At 52.9% G+C, this 21,418-nt stretch overlaps 5 protein-coding genes across 5 annotated transcripts; 2 read left to right on the top strand and 3 right to left on the bottom strand.

Annotated features, from left to right (window-relative positions):
• Positions 1–143: 143 nt before the first annotated feature.
• CTAM01_15760 (sugar transporter) lies at positions 144–2,083 on the bottom strand (the record flags this gene model as incomplete). Its single annotated transcript, XM_060531754.1, has 4 exons — positions 144–261; positions 325–433; positions 498–641; positions 727–2,083. The coding sequence occupies 4 exons, from the start codon at positions 2,081–2,083 to the stop codon at positions 144–146; spliced, it is 1,728 nt and encodes a 575-aa protein (XP_060373679.1).
• Positions 2,084–2,333: 250 nt separating this feature from the next.
• On the top strand, positions 2,334–2,537 carry CTAM01_15759 (uncharacterized protein; the record flags this gene model as incomplete). The annotated part of the gene is made up of 1 exon (XM_060531753.1): positions 2,334–2,537. One exon carries the CDS (start codon positions 2,334–2,336, stop codon positions 2,535–2,537), a length of 204 nt encoding a protein of 67 aa, XP_060373678.1.
• Positions 2,538–3,207: 670 nt separating this feature from the next.
• On the bottom strand, positions 3,208–7,386 carry CTAM01_15758 (uncharacterized protein; the record flags this gene model as incomplete). The annotated part of the gene is made up of 2 exons (XM_060531752.1): positions 3,208–4,910; positions 6,009–7,386. 2 exons carry the CDS (start codon positions 7,384–7,386, stop codon positions 3,208–3,210), a joined length of 3,081 nt encoding a protein of 1,026 aa, XP_060373677.1.
• Positions 7,387–8,080: 694 nt separating this feature from the next.
• On the top strand, positions 8,081–10,836 carry CTAM01_15757 (uncharacterized protein; the record flags this gene model as incomplete). Its single annotated transcript, XM_060531751.1, has 2 exons — positions 8,081–9,880; positions 9,931–10,836. The coding sequence occupies 2 exons, from the start codon at positions 8,081–8,083 to the stop codon at positions 10,834–10,836; spliced, it is 2,706 nt and encodes a 901-aa protein (XP_060373676.1).
• A 1,016-nt stretch (positions 10,837–11,852) lies between these two features.
• On the bottom strand, positions 11,853–18,260 carry CTAM01_15756 (uncharacterized protein; the record flags this gene model as incomplete). The annotated part of the gene is made up of 2 exons (XM_060531750.1): positions 11,853–18,033; positions 18,094–18,260. 2 exons carry the CDS (start codon positions 18,258–18,260, stop codon positions 11,853–11,855), a joined length of 6,348 nt encoding a protein of 2,115 aa, XP_060373675.1.
• Positions 18,261–21,418: the final 3,158 nt, after the last annotated feature.

Genomic DNA, 21,418 nt, shown 5'->3' with positions numbered 1-21,418 from the left:
ACAGCATATAGTGGGGAAACAAGACTGACTGCTACATGGCTGACTGTAAAGCCGTTACTTCCACGAATTTGGCTTTTTCCCAAGATGAAATACCCCTCACATGCTGCCCACTGTAGTTGCGCGACTTGCGGCAGCATATTAAATCAGCGATGCTCCGACTCCTGTTGCTTGACCAAAGTCTGTGTGGCCGTCTGAATCTTGTGGAACTGCCACGGTTTGATCTTTCTTTCAAAGAGCTCGTCCAGCTCGGCTGCGGATCGTCTGCAAAAGAGCTTGTATTAGCAAGTGGCTCTTTTGGCAAAATGTGTAGGATGGATTGTCTACCCGGCGGTATCGGGGATAAGGAACCAGATGCCAATCACGAAAGGCAGCCCAACGCCAGCATAGAACCAGCCTGTTTTGAGACCCCAGTTCCACTTATTGGCGTTGACCACTAGATCATATTGTCAGCACTTCTTCTATCGAGTACCCCTTCGTCTCGGAGTTAATCAACGTACTGTAAGGCACTAGAACATTCATGACGATACCAATGACACAGGTACAGGCGGCACCGAAGCCGGCTGTGTGGGGGCGTAGCCGCTGCGACGAGATCTCGCCGATGAATCCCCAACCGGCCGCCCCGCTAGCCGTCATGCCAATATCTTCAAAAACAATCTTGTTAGCAGGCACGTGTACATTGATCATAAAGTCCGCCCCTTTTTGATGAATTGTACGACGAAAACTTACTCCAAAAGCAGGCGAACAGCACGAATACATATGTCGACGCCCTGACCTGCTTTATCACGCCGATGATGCCGATGACTGCGCAAGAGACCCAGCACAGCGTGATGCCTCCGCACGCGATCCACCGTCTACCAAGCCAATCAGCCGTGAAAATAGTCACGATAATTGTGGCAATGTTGATCGACGATGTGATGACCTTGATAAGGAACGGGTCCTGTAGCCCCGCCTGCTGAAAGAAATATGTCCCAAAGGTCGCAAACAGTGTGAGGCCGATAAACTGTTGCGACAGGTTTGTCCAGAGGGAGATCAGCGTCCGCAGTCCGTCGGTGCCTCGGAATATCGCCGTCCACTTCTCGCGTTTCTGCTCCATCGCTACGGAACGCTCGTGCTCCACCGTCATCAGCAACGTTGCGTACTGTCGGTCGAGATCGAAATCGGGAACGCCGCGATATAACCAGGCGAGACACTTCTTTGCGCGCGACTCATCGCCACGATTGACGCACCAAGCTGGAGATTCGGGTAGAAAGACGTAGATGAGGATCATGAGGCCAATTTGCGCCCATTGCGTGTATATAGGGTTCAAGTAGTTATATGGGTCGTTCTTGTTCAGGTTCTGTAGCGCGACGTGGGCGCAGAAGGTGCCAACGGTCCACCAGAAGGAGTAGCACATGAGCAGGCCGCCGCGGATCCGAACAGGTGCGACCTCGGCGATGTAGACGGGGAGGGTCGACTGCAGGCAGCCGACGCCGACGCCGGCAAGGAGCTTTGCCACGAGCCAGGCGGGCCAAGCGCGCGCGACGCTCTCGACGGCGACGCTGACGGCGAGGACAAGCCAGAGGGTATACATGGCAACCTTCCGGCCGAATCGAGAGGAGAGAAAGGGGATGGTGGTCATGCCAAGGACCTGGCCGACGGACATGATGGAGGACCAGCCCGAGAGGATGGGGGAGTCAAGGTAAGGTTTTCCAGAGGCGTCGGCAAGGGTCGCGAATTGGTGGACAAAGCCCTTATTTGCTACGATGCTGGCGTTCATGCTGGATGTGGGTGGAGTGACGGGGTTAGCAATGTAAACTAGAGATTGGGGCACAATGGATGCGCGAGGAGGAGCAAAGTGTGAAGCGTACCCGATTTGATAGCCATCAGTGGCGGCGCTGAAGGCCGCCGCGAAGCACGCAGCTGAGGCGATCTTGAAGAGCTTGACCGTCTCCCATATGGATAGAGACTCGTATCCCGAAATGTTTTGGCCGCGGGTCGCCGCGTCGACAGCTGCGTCGCTGAATTTCAGGCCATCATCCGCCGGGTCTTCAACGTAGGCCACGTTGTCGACCGGCTTCTTGGGAGTTCCACGTGGAGATGCCATTACTGCACAGGATAAAGGGCAAAACCAGAAAAGAGTATGGCTACTAACTTTTTGGTATGATGATTGCTATTCTATTTCGGAATCTGGCTTGGTTTTTATCTTGACACATCGGCACGTGTTGTCACGAAACGAATCGATTTTCGTCGAGACGGTGGTGGTCTAGACCTATCGGAACAGTCTGCAAACAACGTCTTGTGTCCAGCTCACCAAAGACCTTCGTATACAATAGTGTGATGGACTTGCCCAAAGAATGGACACTTCTGTCCGCTACCATGGACATTTGCTCGCATTCGTATTGTGGGTCCGCTGCTCGTTGTCTATTTTCCCAAGCCTTCTCATGACGAACGATCCGGGGTATGGGACCCCGCGAGGACCCCACGGGGATAATCTAGGTTACTTTTGGGGGGGGGGGGGGACTTACCCAAGATGGGCGTTCCGAGGCTTCGGACTATAAACAAGTACGGAGGATACCGAAGCTATCGCTAATTAGTACTGGGACAAGCACGCATAATCCTTTATGAATTGGGAAGTTGACACGATTGATGTCAAGCTTGGAGACTGTTCGTATCTTCCGTATGCCGTACACAGGGCTTTCCCATTGGGCTGCCGTCATCTACGCTTTACTATGCAGTAACGACCTCCGATGCAATGCGACGTGGTGGTTGGGGCTAGTAAACGTCTATATCTCTCATTGGATGAGAGTACGAAAAAATGTACGAAAATTCTACAAAAGATGGACAGGAATTGGGTGACTGTTGGGTGCTTTGAGGAAAGACTACCCGAGTAACCGGGAATGGCACCATGGTCATTGATGAGGATGCAAGGACTAGGACACTGGATGACATAGGTCGAACTGAAGTTGTCAAGTTTACGAGAGGGGGATGGCGAAGACATTTCCTCTTGAAATTTTGAGAGTGTGTTGATGGTGTCTACATGTACCCTCAAGTACTCGCATATCAGGTAAGGAGAAGGAAGATCAGATTTCTGAAAGGTGCAATTGATTTGATTAATCAGAACAATGGTGTCATTTGAAAGTCGACTTGCAAGAGAAGACGTGATTTAAGGTACTTGATAAACCCGCCATCCCAAAGTACATGTCACCTCTTGCACAACATACTCCATGATCAAGTACCGTTAGCAGGCTGCTTATACTCAACACCATCGATGGTGGTGACCAAAGTCCCACTCGCGTTGAATAAGTTCAGCTCCGCGTCAATAATCAAGTGAAATCCCCCCTCGCTAGTCTTCTTAGTCCCATTGACCACCCCAGTCTGAACAATATCAGAAACCCAGTCAACCTGATTCGTCCAGAAATTGGGGAGAAGAATCTTCACCGTGACGTCCTCAAAGCCATTCAGGATGTGCTCCCCATCATCCGAGTAGTTGGTGTAGTTCACTGCAACGCTGCCCAGCCCGCTCACATTAGTAGAGTCCGGGGCAATGCTTACACCAGCAATACCAGAAACCTTCCCACGGAGTGTATAGTTGCCTGGCTCGACCCTGAACGGCGACTCCGGGATAGCTGTGCCCGGAGGAAATGGCGTGGCCCAAGGGATCACGTCCGGAATCTTGTAAATTGGCGCAGGCGCGGTAGCCTCGCGACCAATCCGTTGAGCCAACATCACGCGATACTCCCTGCCTCCTTGGGCCGTAGACTCGGGACAAGGAAGGGGATTCGCACCGCCACATGAAGGGGAGACCACGAGAGCCTGCCAGTACGTAATCTTTGTTCCGTCCAAGGAGAAGGCCGGGTCCGCTCTGCCATTCCAGTTCGGGTCGTTGATGGCACCGCCGCTCTCGACCCCCGCAGCATTGATCCGCTGACCATAATAGTCGCCGCGATCGCCGTAGCGATCGATTAAGATTGGCTGGAAGAAGCGACGGGGGCCGTTGTTGCGAGTGGAGGCGGCCACAGTCACAGCAACGACGTCGATCAGGGGCGGGATCCCACGCATGCCAGACATCCACATCTGGCGGTTCGTACCTCGCGTGTCCATGGCAACGAACCAGTCGTTATCGGCAGAGAAGGCCATGGGATCCACGTATTCTGGGTGGCTAGTGAGGCGGCGGACGGCGCCCGTCTGTACATGTACGGCGAAGACGTCGATGTTGGTTGACTCAACGGGGTTGCCAATATAGGTGATCTCTTCGCCGTTTCCGCTGAAACCGCGCAGCTCGCCAACGGCGATAGCATTGTTGTGGATGATGAGTTCGGAGCCATTGGTTGTGATGGGGTTCGCGCGCGTAGGGTCGAAGAGCAAATTCACGTCGACGAGATCATAGCGAGGGGCAAGTGGTTCGCCCACAGTTGGCTCAGCGTTGAAATTGAGGCGGCCAGTGTAAGCGAATTGACCGCCGGTACTGGTGAAAGAGCTCCATCCCATGTGAACGTCGTCTGGGTGCAGGCGCATTTCGCGAGGACTGCCGCCCTTCCCCGAGCCATCGGCTGCAGTGTTCCAGTGGATCGGGTAGATGTATGTCTTGTTCGGGGTGCATGCATCGCTTTCCAGAGGCGCCCCGCCGCAGTCCAGAATGTTGTGACCCCAAAGCGCCTTGTCGCCGCTGCGGAAGACGTGAGGGTAGTCCTTCTGTGGGTCAAGAGAGATGGCGTTGACGGCGGGAACACCGCAGCTCAGACACTTCCATGGATCGCCGTTGGTGAAGTTGGTGCCATCTGCCTTGATGAGAAGAACATGCTCCCCATCGTAGATGCTTGCAGGATTGGGAGCTGTAGGGGCGCCGGTGAAGACCACGTTGACGATAACATTTTTGCCATCCGGTGTGAAGTCTCCCGCCTGAAAGTCGCCGACGGCTTTGGCGATGCATCCTGTTCCACGAGGGTTGATCAAAGTTGTACAAGAACCTTCATCGGAAGATGGAGCTACGGGGGGAAGAGGTAGCTCAACAATATGGAATACTTCCGGTTGTGGGGGTGAAGGTACGGTATCCGCCGTTGCGAGGCTGGCTGTGAGAGCAACCGCGAGGATAGAAGATAACATGGCTGAGACAGTTGTGTGAAATCGAGAAATTCGCTTCTCGACAATGTTGTGACACATCTATAGAGCCGTGCTCTCAACTTCACATATTTCAGCGACCAGCAGTCGTCTTTATGATCATGGAAAACACTCGGACCTGAATCTGGCGTGAAGATCCCGATACGAACCTTTCGGGCTATTCTGGAGACAGCGTCGCTCATGAAAATTGGGTCCCATGAATACGGAATACGGCTCAGCATGCGAGGATGCTAACTCGACTTGTGGACTCATGAACAACAAGCTAGATGCCAATAGCACCCCCTCTTTGAAATTTGTTTCCGCCTGAGTCTATCCCGATACTACCTTCCTCAAGTGGATGCCATGTGGTCAAAAGTCTCCTACGGTCGTGAGAATGGAAATCTTCCCCGACTACCGATTCTCCTGAAGGCATAATAAGGTGTCTTCCAATAAACCGTAATAGAGATGTCTGCATGTTGCAATCACGAGAGAAAGTGTTTGCCAGACTGCAAGATCTGGGCGAGTTTCATACGTACTTTGGAGCTCCAGGACACCTCTAAGAGTCATCATTGAACTCAAGCGGCTCTCCGATTCTTTTTTTGTACAACGACATCTCGTTGTTCCACCAATGATTCATTTAAAAACTGGTCTAAGTTTAGTTTCGGTCTCATGGTCAATCGCACTACTCCTGTGTCATTTGCATTGTTCTTAGCAACATAAAAGAAGAGCAGAGCTAGAGGGGTGACCCTCTTCGTCGCCGGAATGTATCTCTCAAATACAGGGCAGATCCTTTGGGCGTCCTCTTCTGCGTCTCAAAATCTACATGAAAAATTCCAAACCGTGGACCATACCCAGCGGACCATTCTATTTGGGCTGTGTTAGATCCATTCGGGTCGACTTGCGAATACTGATCTTCGAGGGGGTTAACTTACCAAAATTATCCATAAGGCTCCAAGCATAATAACCCTCTACTCTGACCCCGTCTTCATAAATGGAGCGAGATATAGCGTCAAGGTAGAGGCCAAAGTATCTCTGACGGAAGTTATCCTTTCGCGCAACATCAACATCGATTTCACCGGGACAGGGACACCCATTTTCCGTGACTATGATGGGAAGCTGACACCGATTCCACACCCAGTTCAATAACTTCCGGAATCCTTCTGGCGCAAGTCGTAGCCACTGGACGCCCGACATGGGTCCAATCTCCACTCCTTGCTTATTAACTGACGTCTCTTCGATATTGCCAGTCCAGTCATCATCCGCTGGGGGGTCTGGCAGAGCACGCGCGTACTTGGTAGAGTAATGGTTCATACCATAAAATGCGTTGATTGGGGCAGTCTTCCGAAGAAGAACACGTTCTTCCGCCGTAAACTCAGGGAGGCGCGAGCCGAGGTATGCTCTCATTGAGGATGGGTAGTCTGTTCCCAGAAACACTGGGTCTCCGAACCAGCCAATGTAAAACTCCATTCTGCGTTGAGCGGCTTCTACGTCGGTCTGATTGCCTTCCTCAAAAGGTTCGTAAAAATGTCCGTTGAGAACAATCGATATTTCTCCTTTCTGAGATGGTTGAAACTCTTCCGCATAAACTTGTACCACGGAAGCATGAGACAAAATGATTGTATGACCGACGCGCCAAGGTTCTGTCTTGGTGTTGGCACCACTGGCAGCACAGCGGCCTGGCGCCAGTACGCCACTGTGATGCGCGAAGATCGAGATGATATAGGGCTCATTGAAGGTCACCCATTTCTTGACTCGATCGCCAAACCGAGAGAAGCAGATCCGGGCGTAGTTCTGGAAATCAGCTCTATACTCAGCTGTGTCGAGTAATCCTTTGTACCTTTCGTAGAGCTCTTGTGGGAGATCCCAATGGTAAAGAGTCACCACAGGCTCGATGTTGTTTGCCAAGAGTCGGTTGATGAGATCGTCATAGAAAGCGACACCTTTTTCGTTGATAGGGTCATTGCGTCCCCCGAGAGGAATTATGCGTGTCCAGGCCAGAGAAAATCGGTAGACGTCAACGCCGAGGGAGGACATGAGTTCTACATCTTCGGCTACCCTGTTGTAGTGGTCGCATGCTACATCGGCATTCTCGTCATTTGTTCTTGACGGCTCGAGATGGGTGTACACATCCCAAATCGACTTCCCTTTTCCATCTTGGGAAATGCCACCCTCAATCTGGACGGCGGCAGTGGCGGTGCCCCAGACAAAATCTGACGGAAGTCGGAGATCCTCAAGTGGGAGATCATGGCCGGTTGACTGACTGTATGCTACCAGGTCTCCAGCCTGGAACATGGCCGCTTCTTTGGACATGATTGGAAAACAAGCCTGGTTGAGATCGGAATGATGATGACAATGCCAGCCGGGCTAGGTGCAAGCGTCAAGCAGTCTTCGATCAGACTAATGGGACAATTTAAGTACCAGAATACTGCAGCAAATACTCGTATCAACATTCACCGAGCCTGTTCTGATGATACAGCGATCCTCCTGTTCTTGGTCAGCTCGCTGCGGGGAGGGGCTCACAACTCAGCATGGATGGTTAACGAGGACCAGTCAAGACAGGCACCTTGGGCTCAACTGACACGTCAAAAACCAAGCTTCCTGCTTGAAAGTACCCTCGTAACTTGGCATCAATACGATATACGTACGAATACGGGTGGAGACTGTTGGACTTAGGTCACTAGAAGATCTGCGCCTGGTTTTCCGCCGCTGTGCTCCAGGCGAAAATTACCAGAACAAGACAATAAAGATGGTTCCCAGCTGAGGTCGCTGTATGTTGCGCCGACACAGCAATCTTTCGGGGCTTAACAGGAACCCGAGAAGATGCTGCCTACGGCTGTAAGAATTTTAGGTCGGAAATACTACAGATGCTGAGTGATGAGCCATATCGATGGGCAAGCTCAAGACCTTTGCGGATTATTGAGACCCATTCTCGCTGGCCACATCAAGACCGACTTCTGAAAAGACGCCATCGCAGTTCATCATTCACAACAGCGAGTTTTACATCATGGCTACGGTTACCTCTGTTCAGTTCGAGCACTATCATGCCTCTGGCTGTATTGGAGTTCATGAGACCACACCAAGACTCTCTTGGAAAATCGAGGGAGTCTCCACAGACTTTCATCAAATTTCCTATGAGATTGAGCTCTCTGAGACGATTCTTACTATCTCAAAGGTCGTATCGACCCTGAAATGTGTATCATCTGCATCAAGTTTGGTGCCGTGGCCATTTCGAAAGCCACTTTCTTCACGTCAGCGGATTTCGGTGAGAATCAGAATCTGGGACCAGGACGAGAAGGCGACTGATTGGAGCAAACCATCGCACCTTGAGGTCGGTCTTCTTGCTCGTACAGATTGGAGTAGTGAGCGCATCGCTGCACCCTGGGGCCCCGGAACAGTCGCTCCCGACCCAGAGCAGCTCTTTCGCAAGCAATTCTCAGTCAATTTCCCCGCCCTTCAGGCTAGATTGTACGTCACAGCACAGGGCGTTTACGAGGCAGAAATTAACGGTCAGCGAGTTGGCGACTATTTCCTCGCTCCAGGATGGACATCTTATGAAGGAAGACTTCAGTATCAGACGTATGATGTGACTTCGTTGCTTTCTAGCAATCAGCCTGAGAACTGCATTGGAGTCCGTGTTGCAGAAGGGTGGTTTTCTGGGCGTATAGGCTTCGAGGGCGGTCATCGAAATATCTGGGGTCCTCACACAGCACTTATTGCTCAGCTGGAAATCATTTCTGGCGATGGGATTATCCAGAGAATCTCGACAGACGGATCCTGGGAGGTCGCTCGTGGTCCCATCATACTTGCTGAGATCTACAACGGAGAGAAGTATGACGCCACCCTTGACTTGCCAAATTGGTCGAAATGGGTGGCCGCCAGCATGTCGGACGGACTTCGCTTTGAGAAAGTGATAACTCTGGAATTCTTGCCGATTTCGACCACTTTGGTCGCTGGATATGGCGAGCCGGTGCGGAGAACTCAAGCCGTCGGGCCTGTCAACCAAATAACGACTCCCTCCGGCAAGACGATCATCGACTTTGGTCAAAACCTCGTCGGCTGTCTCAAGTTTCGTAACATCAAAGGACCCAGAAATCACAAAATTACCTTCTCACACGCCGAGGTGCTAGAGAACGATGAGCTCGGAACGCGCCCTCTGCGTATCTGTAAAGCTGTAGATGAGTACATCTTGAGCGGTGCCCCGTTGGGAGAAGGGTATGAACCTCGATTTACATTTCACGGCTTCAGATATGCACAGATCGATGGGTGGACTAGTGATCATGACTTGATATCATCAGTCGAAGCCATAGTCTACCATACAGATATGAAGGCTGCTGGGTCATTCTTCTGCTCCGACCCCCTCCTGAATAAGCTATACCAAAACATTGTTTGGGGCATGCGCGGAAACTTTCTGTCTGTACCGACAGACTGCCCTCAACGAGATGAAAGGCTTGGTTGGTCGGGTGACCTAGCGCTTTTCGCACCGACGGCAACTTTGTTATTTGATTGCTATGGAATGCTGAAGAACTGGCTCATTGATGTAGCATACGACCAAGAGGTTCTGGGTGGTGTGCCGCCGATGGTCAGTCCGAATGCAACACTTCCAGATCCGATATGGTGTAGAAGAGTGCCTTGCGCTATCTGGCACGATGTTACTATTCTAGCTCCTTGGGCGCTCTATCAAGAGACTGGAGACGACAGCATTCTATCTCAACAGTATGGCAGCATGCTGACTTGGATGGTCAAGTTGCCGCGCAACCAATCTGGTGCAAAGCACTTGTGGGACAACTCAATCTTTCAGCTCGGCGTGCGTGGCTCTCCTAATTTAAGTTTTGCGGTCATACTGATGTTCGACAGGATTGGCTCGATCCTACCGCCCCCCCAGACGCGCCGTGGAAATCCCCGACAGACGCGAAGATGGTCGCCAACATGTTTCTCATCCAGAGTCTGCGGCTGATGGCTCGTGTATCTGGCATCCTTGGTGAAGAGACCAGGAAGGTCGACTTTGAATCAGAGTTCAGGGCAGCCAAAGCACAGTTCCATCAAGAATACGTGACTCAAAATGGGCGGATTGTGTCAGACACCCAGGCAGCATACGCTTTAGCCATCTGCTTGAATGTGCTGGACGAGTCGCAGAAAGTTCGGGCCGGCCAACGTCTAGCGGAGCTCGTGAAGAAGAATGACTTCAAGATTGCAACAGGATTTGCTGGAACACCATACCTCTGCGAGGCACTGTTCATCACAGGGCATGTTCAAGTAGCCTACCGCATGCTTTTGGAAAAAGAATGCCCGTCTTGGCTGTATCCCATCACTATGGGGGCTACAACGGTCTGGGAAAGGTGGGATTCTATGCTCCCCGACGGAAGCATCAATCCAGGCGAGATGACCTCTTTCAATCACTATGCCTTCGGTGCTATTGCAAAGTTCCTGTTTGAAAGAATAGCAGGTCTTCAGAGACTCGAGCCAGGGTGGACGAGATGCCGCATTGCTCCAGCTATTGGAGCTGAGTTCTCCCACGCCTCGGCGTCTCATATGAGTCGTCATGGGCTCATCGAGTGCTCTTGGGAGACGAAAGTGGTCAATGGAGGCAAAGAGATGTTGCATGTTAGACTGAGTATACCTCATGGTGTCACCGCCGAGGTTGTGCTACCGAGCGAAGAGGGAGAGAAACTGGAGGTGGTAGGTGTGGGGGAATGGAATTTTAAGACGATTTTTGTCCGGGATTATGACTGGCCTGTATTACCCCTGAAGAGCAAGTCATGATAATAGATCCTAATAGACGGCAAAGTACCGACTTACTTAAACTTACTGCGACTAACTCGTCGTAGTAGATTAGTAATGCAACGGAAAATGGTGATTAAAATTATCAAGGGCATTACAAGTCCGGTTTCTGTTGGTGTAAAGATATCACTGTGTTACGACAATACTTCGTCAATATGTCCGCCGAAAAATAATCAATACGGGTGGGACCTCGGATTGTGAGCGTGCCAAGGTGATGCTATTCAGTTCATCCGACTTGTTGCTTCTTCGCTCCCGCGAAACATAATTACTTTGCAGCCTGAATAAAGTCTCATCAAACTGCAATGTATGGAACCTTGGTCAAACTCATCACTGTGCCTCATGCAAGTGAGAGAACGAATGATCCGGGGCTGAAGCTAGTTTACGTGTACGTACTTCTCACTTTCAGCCACAAGAAGAAAGCGAAATTAGTACTTTAGTTGAGCTTCTTTTTTAATCACATCAAATTTACTCGAAAGATCGAACGCAGTAGAAGTCACTGTCAGGACAACCGGTTTGCCTCTCATTTGATTGGCAACGCCCTCAGAGGCGTGTGATCATGTCTAGTATCCATGTAGAGAATCAACCGAGAGTTACCTTTGGAAAGATATGCTTCATGTAAGAAATGTATTATATCCACGACTGATATACTCGCTTGCAGTGTTCAATACGTGCTACGAGATAGCAAAACTGTGGTTCAAAACAGTCATCAGATGAGGACAAGTTGCGAGAAACCCTATTGTAGGCAAATAAGAAAACTAATCTTTATAATGCTAGCCCATGATCAATTACAACCACATAATTATCCGTGTCCGAAGCGACTCCCGATTATATCCATTGAGATGATATCCCCCTTCTACACAGAGGAGGTATGATCTTCCGGCCCCGAAGACGCCACAAGACAGGAACCAAACAAGATATTGTTGCCAGGTGACGAAGTGGAAGATGAGTATAAAATGTAGACCAATATGAAATTATCAAGAAAAAAGACAAAAGAAAGCTTAGAAATTGAATGGTTGAGCGTCTGCGACGGTGGGACAGCTGAACACGAGCTGGTTGTTCGTGACGGCCTGGGTGTTGGAGACGACGACGCCACCGGAGGGGTTCGTGAGCGAGAAATTGAACAGACCACACTGCTGAGCGTTGACGAAGAGGAGACGGATGGGGTAGTACTGCCCCGCGGTTGCCGCGAACGTGTACGTGCCGGAGCTGCTCGTGTCATAGTAATCGACGTTCTTCTGCGCGTTCGCGTTGGTGAAGCCCGTCTTTGCGGCACTTCCCTGGCCGAGCCAGAGATAGACGCCGTCATCAACGCCGCTGAAGCTGAAAGTGTAGGTGCCGGTGGTGAGAGGGTGGAAGTAGCCGATGTGCTGGACGATCATGAAGTTGGACTGGCCGCTTGTCGTTGTACCGTATACCGTGCGGGTGGTGGTGTCGCACTGCTGAGCGAGGCCGATGGTCGTGGTGTAGCCCGTGTTGCTCGGGGTCTGGCCATTGAGGACAGTTGGGATGTTGAAGTAGGTGGTCTTCCAGTTCGCCTTGGAGGTGTCGTCGGTGTTGTGGTAGGGGATGCGACCGGCTGTGCTGACGGTGTCGGAGGCGGCGCGGGAGAAGCCGTAGTAGGCCCATCGGAGTCCCGGGGTGCAGCTGGGCGTCGTGATAGTGACGACGGTGGTTGTGCCGGCCGGGTTGGTCTGGGGGAGGGTGGTCACGCCGGTCGTGGTACCCGTTGAAACGATAGTCGTTATGGCGCCGGTGATGGGCGTCGTGAAAGTGACTACGGTAGTTGTGCCGGCCGGGTCGGTTTGGGGCAAGGTCGTCACGCCAGTCTGGGTTCCGGTTGAGATTACGGTCGTCACGGCGCCCGTCGGAGGTACGAACGAGACCACGGTGGTCGTGCCAGCAGGGTCGGTTTGGGGCAGAGTAGTTACGCCAGTCTGGGTTCCGGTTGAGACCACGGTAGTTACGACACCAGTGACCGGAGGTATGAATGACACTACGGTGGTCGTGCCAGCCGGGTCAGTTTGGGGTAGTGTAGTCACGCCGGTCTGGGTACCTGTCGAGACCACGGTAGTTACGAGGCCAGTGACTGGGGGTACGAACGAGACCACGGTAGTCGTGCCAGTCGGGTCAGTTTGGGGCAGAGTAGTTACGCCAGTCTGGGTTCCGGTTGAGACCACGGTGGTCACGGCACCCGTGGCCGGAGGCACAAAGCTGACGACGGTGGTCGTGCCGCCGGGATTCGTTTGGGGCAATGTGGTCACGCCGGTCTGCGTCGCCGTCGACACGATCGTAGTGACGAAGCCCGTGGCGGCTGAAGTTGTTGACGAGCTGGAGGGCTGGGCTGCGGTGCACGATTCAGGATAGGCAAGCCCCGAGATGTCAGACGAGTTCGTCGCATGGCCCGGTCCGTTGAAGAAGAAGTTTAGAGACGAGGGAGTACCCCAGTTACCAAACACCTGTCGAACCGGGTAGAAGGCCCCCGCGACGAGGTTGACGCTGGCGCAGCCGGTGTTTCCGTCGGCAGCGAACCAACTCTTTGCCAGGGGAGTAGCTCCCCTGGGGGTATCCGCGTTCGCGGGCCTGCCGCAAGCGAAGGCAGCGTCTCCAAGGTAAAAAGCGTCGCGGTTGTCGGCGTACCCGTAGCAGAAGTTGTACGTTCCGCTCTGATCAGGCCGGAAGTATCCGGTGAAGACGAGGGTGAAGTTGTTGGCGTTGTACGTGATGCCGCCGTACGTCTGCGTCAGACCCTCGTAGTACCGGAAGCCCGTCGAAGAGCCTGATGTCTGGGGAGTGTAGGGCGTGACGGTCGTGCCGCTCGCATCCTTGTAGGGAACGGAAATTGAGTTCGTGCTGCCTTGAGCCAGGGCATTCTGAGTGAGGTAGTAATCGGGCCCGACTCCAGATCGGCCGTCTGAGACTCCATAGCCATCGGCAACTTGGACCGAGTTTGCGTAGAGCTTGAGAGTGAGGCCGGATGCGGCACAATCCACGGGCGGAGTGGCACAAGCGCCGGGGGGGACGAAGGTGACAACGGTCGTTGTACCAGTGGGATTCGTTTGAGGTAGAGTTGTTACGCCCGTCCTCGTCCCGGTTGATACGATCGTCGTGATAGCACCCGTTGGGGGAGGGACAAAAGTGACAACGGTAGTAGTACCAGCGGGATCCGTTTGGGGCAGGGTCGTAACGCCCGTCTGGGTAGCCGTAGAGACAAGAGTTGTAATTGCGCCCGTAAGAGGAGGAACAAAAGTGATGACGGTAGTAGTACCAGCGGGATCCGTTTGGGGCAGGGTCGTAACGCCCGTCTGGGTAGCCGTAGAGACAAGAGTCGTAATTGCGCCCGTAACAGGAGGAACAAAAGTGATGACGGTCGTAGTGCCGGAAGGGTCTGTCTGGGGCAAAGTCGTTACTCCCGTCTGGCTCGCCGTTGACACAAGAGTCGTGATCGCGCCTGTTATACGGGGAACGAAAGTAATCACCGTCGTTGTACCAGAGGGATCTGTCTGGGGCAAGGTCGTGACGCCTGTCTGCGTGCCCGTTGACACAAGAGTCGTGATCGCGCCTGTCACGGGGGGAACGAAGGTAATCACAGTTGTTGTGCCCGATGGATCCGTCTGGGGTAAGGTTGTGACACCCGTCTGCGTGCCTGTCGATACGAGAGTTGTGACCGCGCCTGTCACGGGGGGAACGAAGGTAATCACAGTTGTTGTTCCAGAGGGATCCGTCTGAGGTAAAGTTGTGACGCCTGTCCGAGTACCCGTCGATACGAGGGTTGTGATGGCTCCCGTCACAGGGACAAAAGTGATGACGGTTGTTGTGCCAGTGGGGTCCGTCTGGGGCAAAGTGGTGACGCCCGTCTGGGTTGCTGTTGACACGAGTGTCGTGACGAATCCGGTCGCTGGCGGGACGAATGTGATGACACTAGTAGTGCCGGCCGGATCCGTGGGAATAATGGTTGTGGCTCCAGTTCGGGTACCAGTCGAAGTGACAGTAGTCAGAGCACCAGTAGGCACCGTGACGAAGGTGATGACGGTAGTCGTGCCGAAGGGATCGGAGTTTGATAAAGTCGTGACGCCGGTCTGGCTGGCGGTCTGAGTAAAAGTCCGAATGATACCGATGCGAGGTACGATGGTGATCACGGTAGGAGGACCACCGCTTGGGCCGGGGGGGATCGTGACCAGACCGGTGGTTGTGCCAGTGGATGTGAGGGTGACTGGAGGGGTAGTGGTCACGAGCGTCACCACAGTGGGAGGTCCGCCTGCGGTTCCAGGAGGGATTGTAGTCAGGCCAGTGTTGGTGCCGGTTGATGTGATTGTGACTGGTGGGGTGGTGGTCACGAAAGTGACCACAGTAGGAGGTCCTCCATTAGGTCCCGGGGGCAAAGTTGTGAGGCCAGTTGTAGTAGCGGTGGAGGTCAAAGTAACTGGGGGAGGGCTCATCACGAAGGTGATCACGGTGGTGGGACCCCCATTGGGACCGGGCGGAACGGTTGTCAAGCCGGTAGTGCTAGCGGTTTGAGTCACGGTAACGGGAGGAGTGCCAGTAACGAAAGTAACCACGGTAGTCGGTCCTCCGTTGGAGCCGGGAGGCAACGTGGTGAGACCAGTAGTGCTGGCAGTCTGGGTCACAGTGACAGGTGGAGTGCTAGTGACGAAGGTCACTACAGTAGTCGGTCCGCCATTGGGCCCCGGAGGCAAAGTGGTGAGGCCGGTCGTGCTGGCTGTCTGAGTGACGGTAACTGGAGGAGTGCCGGTGACGAAGGTAATAACGGTGTTAGGGCCGCCGGCTCCTCCAGGCACAGTTGTAAGGCCGGTAGTTGTGGCGGTCTGAGTGAGAGTTACCGGGGGCGGGGTCGTTACGAAGGTGATAACCGTGTTGGGACCACCGGGACCGCCAGGAACGGTAGTCAAACCAGTAGTGCTTGCAGTCTGAGTGAGAGTTACTGGGGACGGGCCTGGGACGATAGTGATGACCGTCGGGGGGCCACCGTTAGGTCCAGGAGGCACAGTCGTGAGACCTGTGGTAGTACCAGTTGAAGTGACAGTCACTGGAGTCAGCGGCGGAAGGGTTACAAAAGTGATGACAGTAGGAACGCCGCCGTTCGGGCCAGGGGGAATGGTGGTGAGACCAGTTGTGCTGGCAGTTCGAGTAATAGTAATGGGGGGAGGGCCCGTTGCGAATGTAATGACTGTTGGTGGCCCTCCGTTGGGTCCAGGAGGTATTGTCGTGAGACCAGTGGTGGTCGCAGTCTGAGTGAGGGTGACCGGGGTCAATGGAGGAAGGGTTACGAAAGTAATGACTGTGGGGACACCGCCGTTGGGGCCAGGGGGAATCGTTGTCAGGCCGGTTGTGCTAGCAGTCTGGGTGAGAGTCACAGGAGGAGGCCCCGTTGCAAAAGTGATGACTGTGGGAGGTCCACCGTTGGGCCCTGGAGGAACGGTTGTGAGCCCAGTAGTAGTGCCAGTCTGAGTAATTGTGACCGGCACTGGCGGGGTGGTGGTTGCGAAGGTGACAATAGTAGGCGGGCCTCCGTTAGGACCCGGAGGTAAAGTGGTCAATCCGGTAGTGCTTCCGAAGGACGTTACCGTAACCGGCGGGGGACCGGTGACCAAGGTAACGATCGTAGTGGGGCCACCGTTCGGCCCGGGCGGGATTGTGATAAGGCCGGTAGTACTTCCGGTCGAAGTCACTGTGACGGGAGGAGTGACACCCGGAGGGCCGGTAGCAAAGGTAATGACTGTCGGCGGACCGCCGTTAGGGCCCGGGGGAAGAGTAGTCAAGCCGGTGGTTGATGCCGTCTGGGTGATGGTCACGGGGGTCTGAGGAGGAGGCGTAACGAATGTGACAACGGTGGGAGGTCCGCCGTTAGGTCCAACTGGGAGGGTAGTCAAGCCAGTTATCGACGCAGTGGATGTGAGGGTGACTGGTGGGGGACCGGTAATGAATGTAATGACGGTAGTAGGACCGCCATTTGGACCAGGCGGGACCGTGGTCAGGCCGGTCGTTGATCCTGTCGATGTGATCGTCACGGGAGGCAGAGGTCCCGTGGCAAAAGTGATGACCGTCGGCGGGCCGCCGTTCGGACCAGGAGGGACTGTTGTCAAGCCGGTCGTGGAGGCCGTCTGGGTGATAGTCACAGGGGTAAGGGGTGTAGTAGCAAAAGTGATGATAGTCGTCGGGCCGCCATTAGGACCGGGCGGAAGGGTGCTTAGGCCCGTAGTTGACGCAAAAGACGTGATCGTTACCGTGCCCGGAGGCCCAGTCGCAAAGGTAATGACAGTAAAGGGACCGTTGGGGCCGGGAGGAACGGTCGTTAAGCCAGTAGTCGATGCGGTAGAAGTGATCGTTACTGTACCAGGCGGTATAGTAGCGAACGTGATGATAGTTGGGGGGCCGCCGTTCGGACCAGGAGGGACTGTTGTCAAGCCGGTCGTGGATGCCGTCTGGGTGATAGTTACAGGGGTTAGGGGTGTAGTAGCAAAAGTGATGATAGTCGTCGGGCCGCCATTAGGACCGGGCGGAAGGGTGCTTAGGCCCGTAGTTGACGCAAAAGACGTGATCGTTACTGTGCCTGGAGGCCCAGTTGCAAAGGTAATGACAGTTGGGGGGCCACCGTTCGGGCCAGGAGGCAGAGTTATTAAGCCGGTCGTGGAGGCATAAGAGGTGATCGTGACTGGACCAGCAGGGGGCGTCACGAAGGTTACTATAGTAGGCGAGCCTCCGTTCGGTCCGGGAGGAATAGTTGTCAACCCGGTGACTGAAGCGGTCGAAGTTACGGTCACTGGAACCAACGGGGTGGTGGCAAAAGTGATGACGGTAGGAGGACCTCCATTTGAACCAGGAACTGTGGTAAGGCCGGTAGTCTTTGCCGACGAGGTCACCGTGACAGGGCCTGTCGCAAAGGTGACCACGGTCGATGGGCCACCGTTTGGACCAGGCGGAACAGTAGTCAAGCCGGCGGTGCTGGCGAGGGAAGTGACGGTGGGCAGAGGTGGAACATAGGTGACGATAGTGGTCGGATCGCCGGGATTATTTGGGGGAATGGTTGTAGCTCCCGTCTGAGTGCCGGTTGAAGTGACGGTAATAAGACCAGGAGGATTAGAAGTGGTGTAAACTATCGTTGCCTTTGACGTGGTCCCACCCTGGACAACATCGGTGGTGGTCACCCACTCAGTGTAGGTCCTGCAAGATGTTAAGGAATGCTGTTCTCTTCGACCCAAGAGTCTGAGATAGATGACATACCTAGTCCTGGTCGAGAGGGAGATGCTCCCGGAACATTGAATCTCGAACGGTTGCTGTTCGATGACAACTTTGGCATCTGTTGGACATGGTGGGTTACTGGAGAGTGCGGCGGCGTTGGCAATCCCCGTCCAGTGGACGACGAGAGACAGTGGGATTTTCCACCTCATCTTGTCGTGTAACTGGCGAATCCGACTGTTGCGATACTTACCTTGAGCTTCTGATGATGCAGTAGAGGAAGCTTGATGTCGTTGATGCTCTGGCTGAGTAAAGGTTTCTACGAGAGAGATTACGGTCGTCTTTTAATCTAAAGTTGTTGCTCGTCGTTGTGTAGAACAAATTGAAGATGTTTCCATGCGATACGCCATCCTCGCAGAATTCCGCAAACGTTCAACATGATGATCGTTCTTTTGCCTTGCGAACAAACAAATCAGCCAACCCAGCTAGGCGTTGCCACCAGGAACAGCAGACATGCTGTGTTTCTCGGCCGGAGAAGGTCCTTCCCGGTCTTCCTAGACATCTCTTGGAAACTGAGGCCTTCAGTCGCTTCGATAGATGTTGTCTGTTTGCGTCATGGAACTATATGCTGTCTGGCATTAGTGATCAGCCTGTCCCAAGACTCTAGTTGGGTGTCACTCAGTCACACTGACGAAGCAAAAGTCCATGGTTGAGAGGCAAAGTTCGTATCCCTATGCAGGTTTGGTTGTTGGGTAGCCAATACTTCTTGCTCCAAAAGCACGTTAGTTCCCATAAGCGTGGTAACGTTATTATCTGGAACAAGACTGGAACAGACTGTGACTGCGATTGACTAGACTGTCATGGTACCTGGTGCAAAAGACAACGAGAGATATTGAGGGTGTACGGTTGAATAGTAGTGGAGTGTACAGTGTCCGGGATCTAATGACCCTAGTTCGCACGCTTGAAGGCTTGACTATAGAAAAACTTAGCGTTTCGCTAGCCTGTCAGCATTCTTCTTCGAAAGACTAGGTCAAAATAGGCAAACCCTTTGACGCCTCGGAAGCACCGGCGAGATGACTAAATGACCAAAACAAGTTGGTGTTGATGCTGCATGCCGATATGGCAACTCCATTCAGCAGAGTTATAGGAAGCCGGTCGTTGCAAGATGAGATATGTAGAAAACAGCCTCTGACAATTGTTAGAGCGGTGTACCTGCATGAATCAAGCACGCTTCTTAATCTGTTGGTCATACTTTAATCCAAGAACATTTCGTTCCTTATCTAATATCTTAACACCTAGAGTTATCTGTACATACACTCAAAAGAAGTACATGAAACTCGGCTCAGTCGAGACCGAACTCGGAAACTTTTTGCGCGGCGTGAATCCTTTGGAATCAGTTAATGTCTTGAGCCCGAAACAAGGGTTGAAGGGAGCCCGTTCAACATGACGCGGGAGTTGAGTGCCAAGGGCCTGGCTGACGGTGCTGAGCAAAGTTTATGAACCACCATGTACTTGATTGCAATGTACAGACGAGATACAAGGCTTGCTAGTTGGATCAATGTCTTTGTGATCGAGTGGTCGTGCGGGGGGCGTGTGGGGTGCCGTCGCTCTTCGGAATAGGAGCAGGCTCCGAAGTAGCAGCCAAGGGACCGTCAATGTCGCTAATCTCGTGCCCGGATTAGGTGTTTTTGATCGCCCACAACATATGCCGTGCCCTATTCGTTAGTTCCCAGATCCGGAGCATGCCAAACCTCCCCCTTAGCACAAATGAAGCATGGGGGAAAGATGGCTTGATACCCGCTCTCTGGTGGATTGACTGGATCGTCTAGCGGCTCCAGCGAGGACGGGACGCACCGCTCGCATACAGACTAGTCTCGTGAGGGTCCACTAAGTGTAAAACTTCGATACATGCAGATGAGGAATTCGGTCCTTGGACCTGTGTTGAACATGCTGATTTTATAATTTCGGATTTTAGCTATGTATGCTGACTTTGAGACAATACCCATAATCCCGCCGACGCAAAAGGTCATGTTGATGTGATCAGGGGTATCGTGAGACTGCGGTCCACTTGGGCAGTAAAGTTCGCGAAGCTTTTGTTAAAGATTGATTGGGCCTTATTGCTGACAATCATAGCCTCTTGCGGGCCGACTTATGTGTAAGTTGTGGATTGATCAAGCGGTTCCGGCCCCGGTGTCAGTACTTAGTGATAGGACGCTCGCCACATTCTTCTTCTGACATCACGACAATATGATCTCACTAAGATGGCTGCTTGCCTTTAGTAACTTTAATGGAAAGCAGCAAGCCCTGTGCTTTCCATCATTCCTCAATATCTGCATCCTCCCAAGGCTGAGTGGAGTACGTCCGAGAATCCGGTCATTCAAGCATCCGACTGGTGGTTGCACTGCCCGGCACACGTAGCAGCCGTGCCGCTGGGAACACTAGAGCCGAGAAAAAAGGTATTGCCGAAGTCCCGGAAAGGGCACCATAACGAGATTTTCAGGTATACCCATTATCGGCAAACAGAACGCTGTCGTCCAAATGGGGAAAGCTGACTGGCCTCCTTGGAAGATAAACTTCGGCAATTAAGCCATCTCCAGAAGTTAGCTCGACCCAGAGCAGAAATAGCGCCAGTAGCGCGAACACTGTGCGGAGACTCAACTGAGACAATGTGCCGCGACGTTGAGTGCCAACAATCGGCGGGCGTTCTGTGTGGGCGATCACCCAGATCCAGTCTCAGGCACGGGGATTCTTAGTTCCATTGCGTCGGCCAGAAGCGTTGTGCCGTTGGCCGTTTGGTAGCCAGAGTAAGTGTGAGGTTTCGCCGCCACATTCCACTTTGTGTCAGCTAACTCAGTAAAATCATCTGGATTTGCTGGAATTTACCAAATTTGCCGCCGCATATACCATCCGCTACCTATGGGAACAACTTCGGATCTTAGTAATTACCTTATAGCAGAGGATACTTCGGAATCTTGAAAGTAAAGGAATAAAGACACTAGACTTGGCATTCCTGTTTAGGCTGTTTCTAGATGTTACATTTTCAAATACATTAACTAACTCGTCGGTCACAGGATTCCGAAATCTTCTTACACCGGCCGAACCCTTGGATCTATTCGGAAATCTCAACATTTCCTATTGACGCTTGCGGTCAAATCCAAGCAACTAACAGCGTAACATCGCGGTCAAAGAATAAGCTACTTTGTCTAAATCCTCGAGCTCAGCTAGCAGAACATAGTTCCCAGAAGCTTCTCTCACTCCAATACGAGGTTTGGTGTCTGGTGCTGGGTGTTGACCCCACAGGAAGGCAAAAGCTTCGGGAAGAATACCTAGCAGCGAACGACCTTATGGCTTGTAGCCTAAAGAGATTTAC

Source organism: Colletotrichum tamarilloi (genome assembly GCF_030869305.1).
Source record: "Colletotrichum tamarilloi strain Tom-12 chromosome Unknown Scaffold_176.1, whole genome shotgun sequence".
NCBI lineage: Eukaryota > Fungi > Ascomycota > Sordariomycetes > Glomerellales > Glomerellaceae > Colletotrichum > Colletotrichum tamarilloi.
This window is presented reverse-complemented; position numbering and strand designations above follow the sequence as displayed.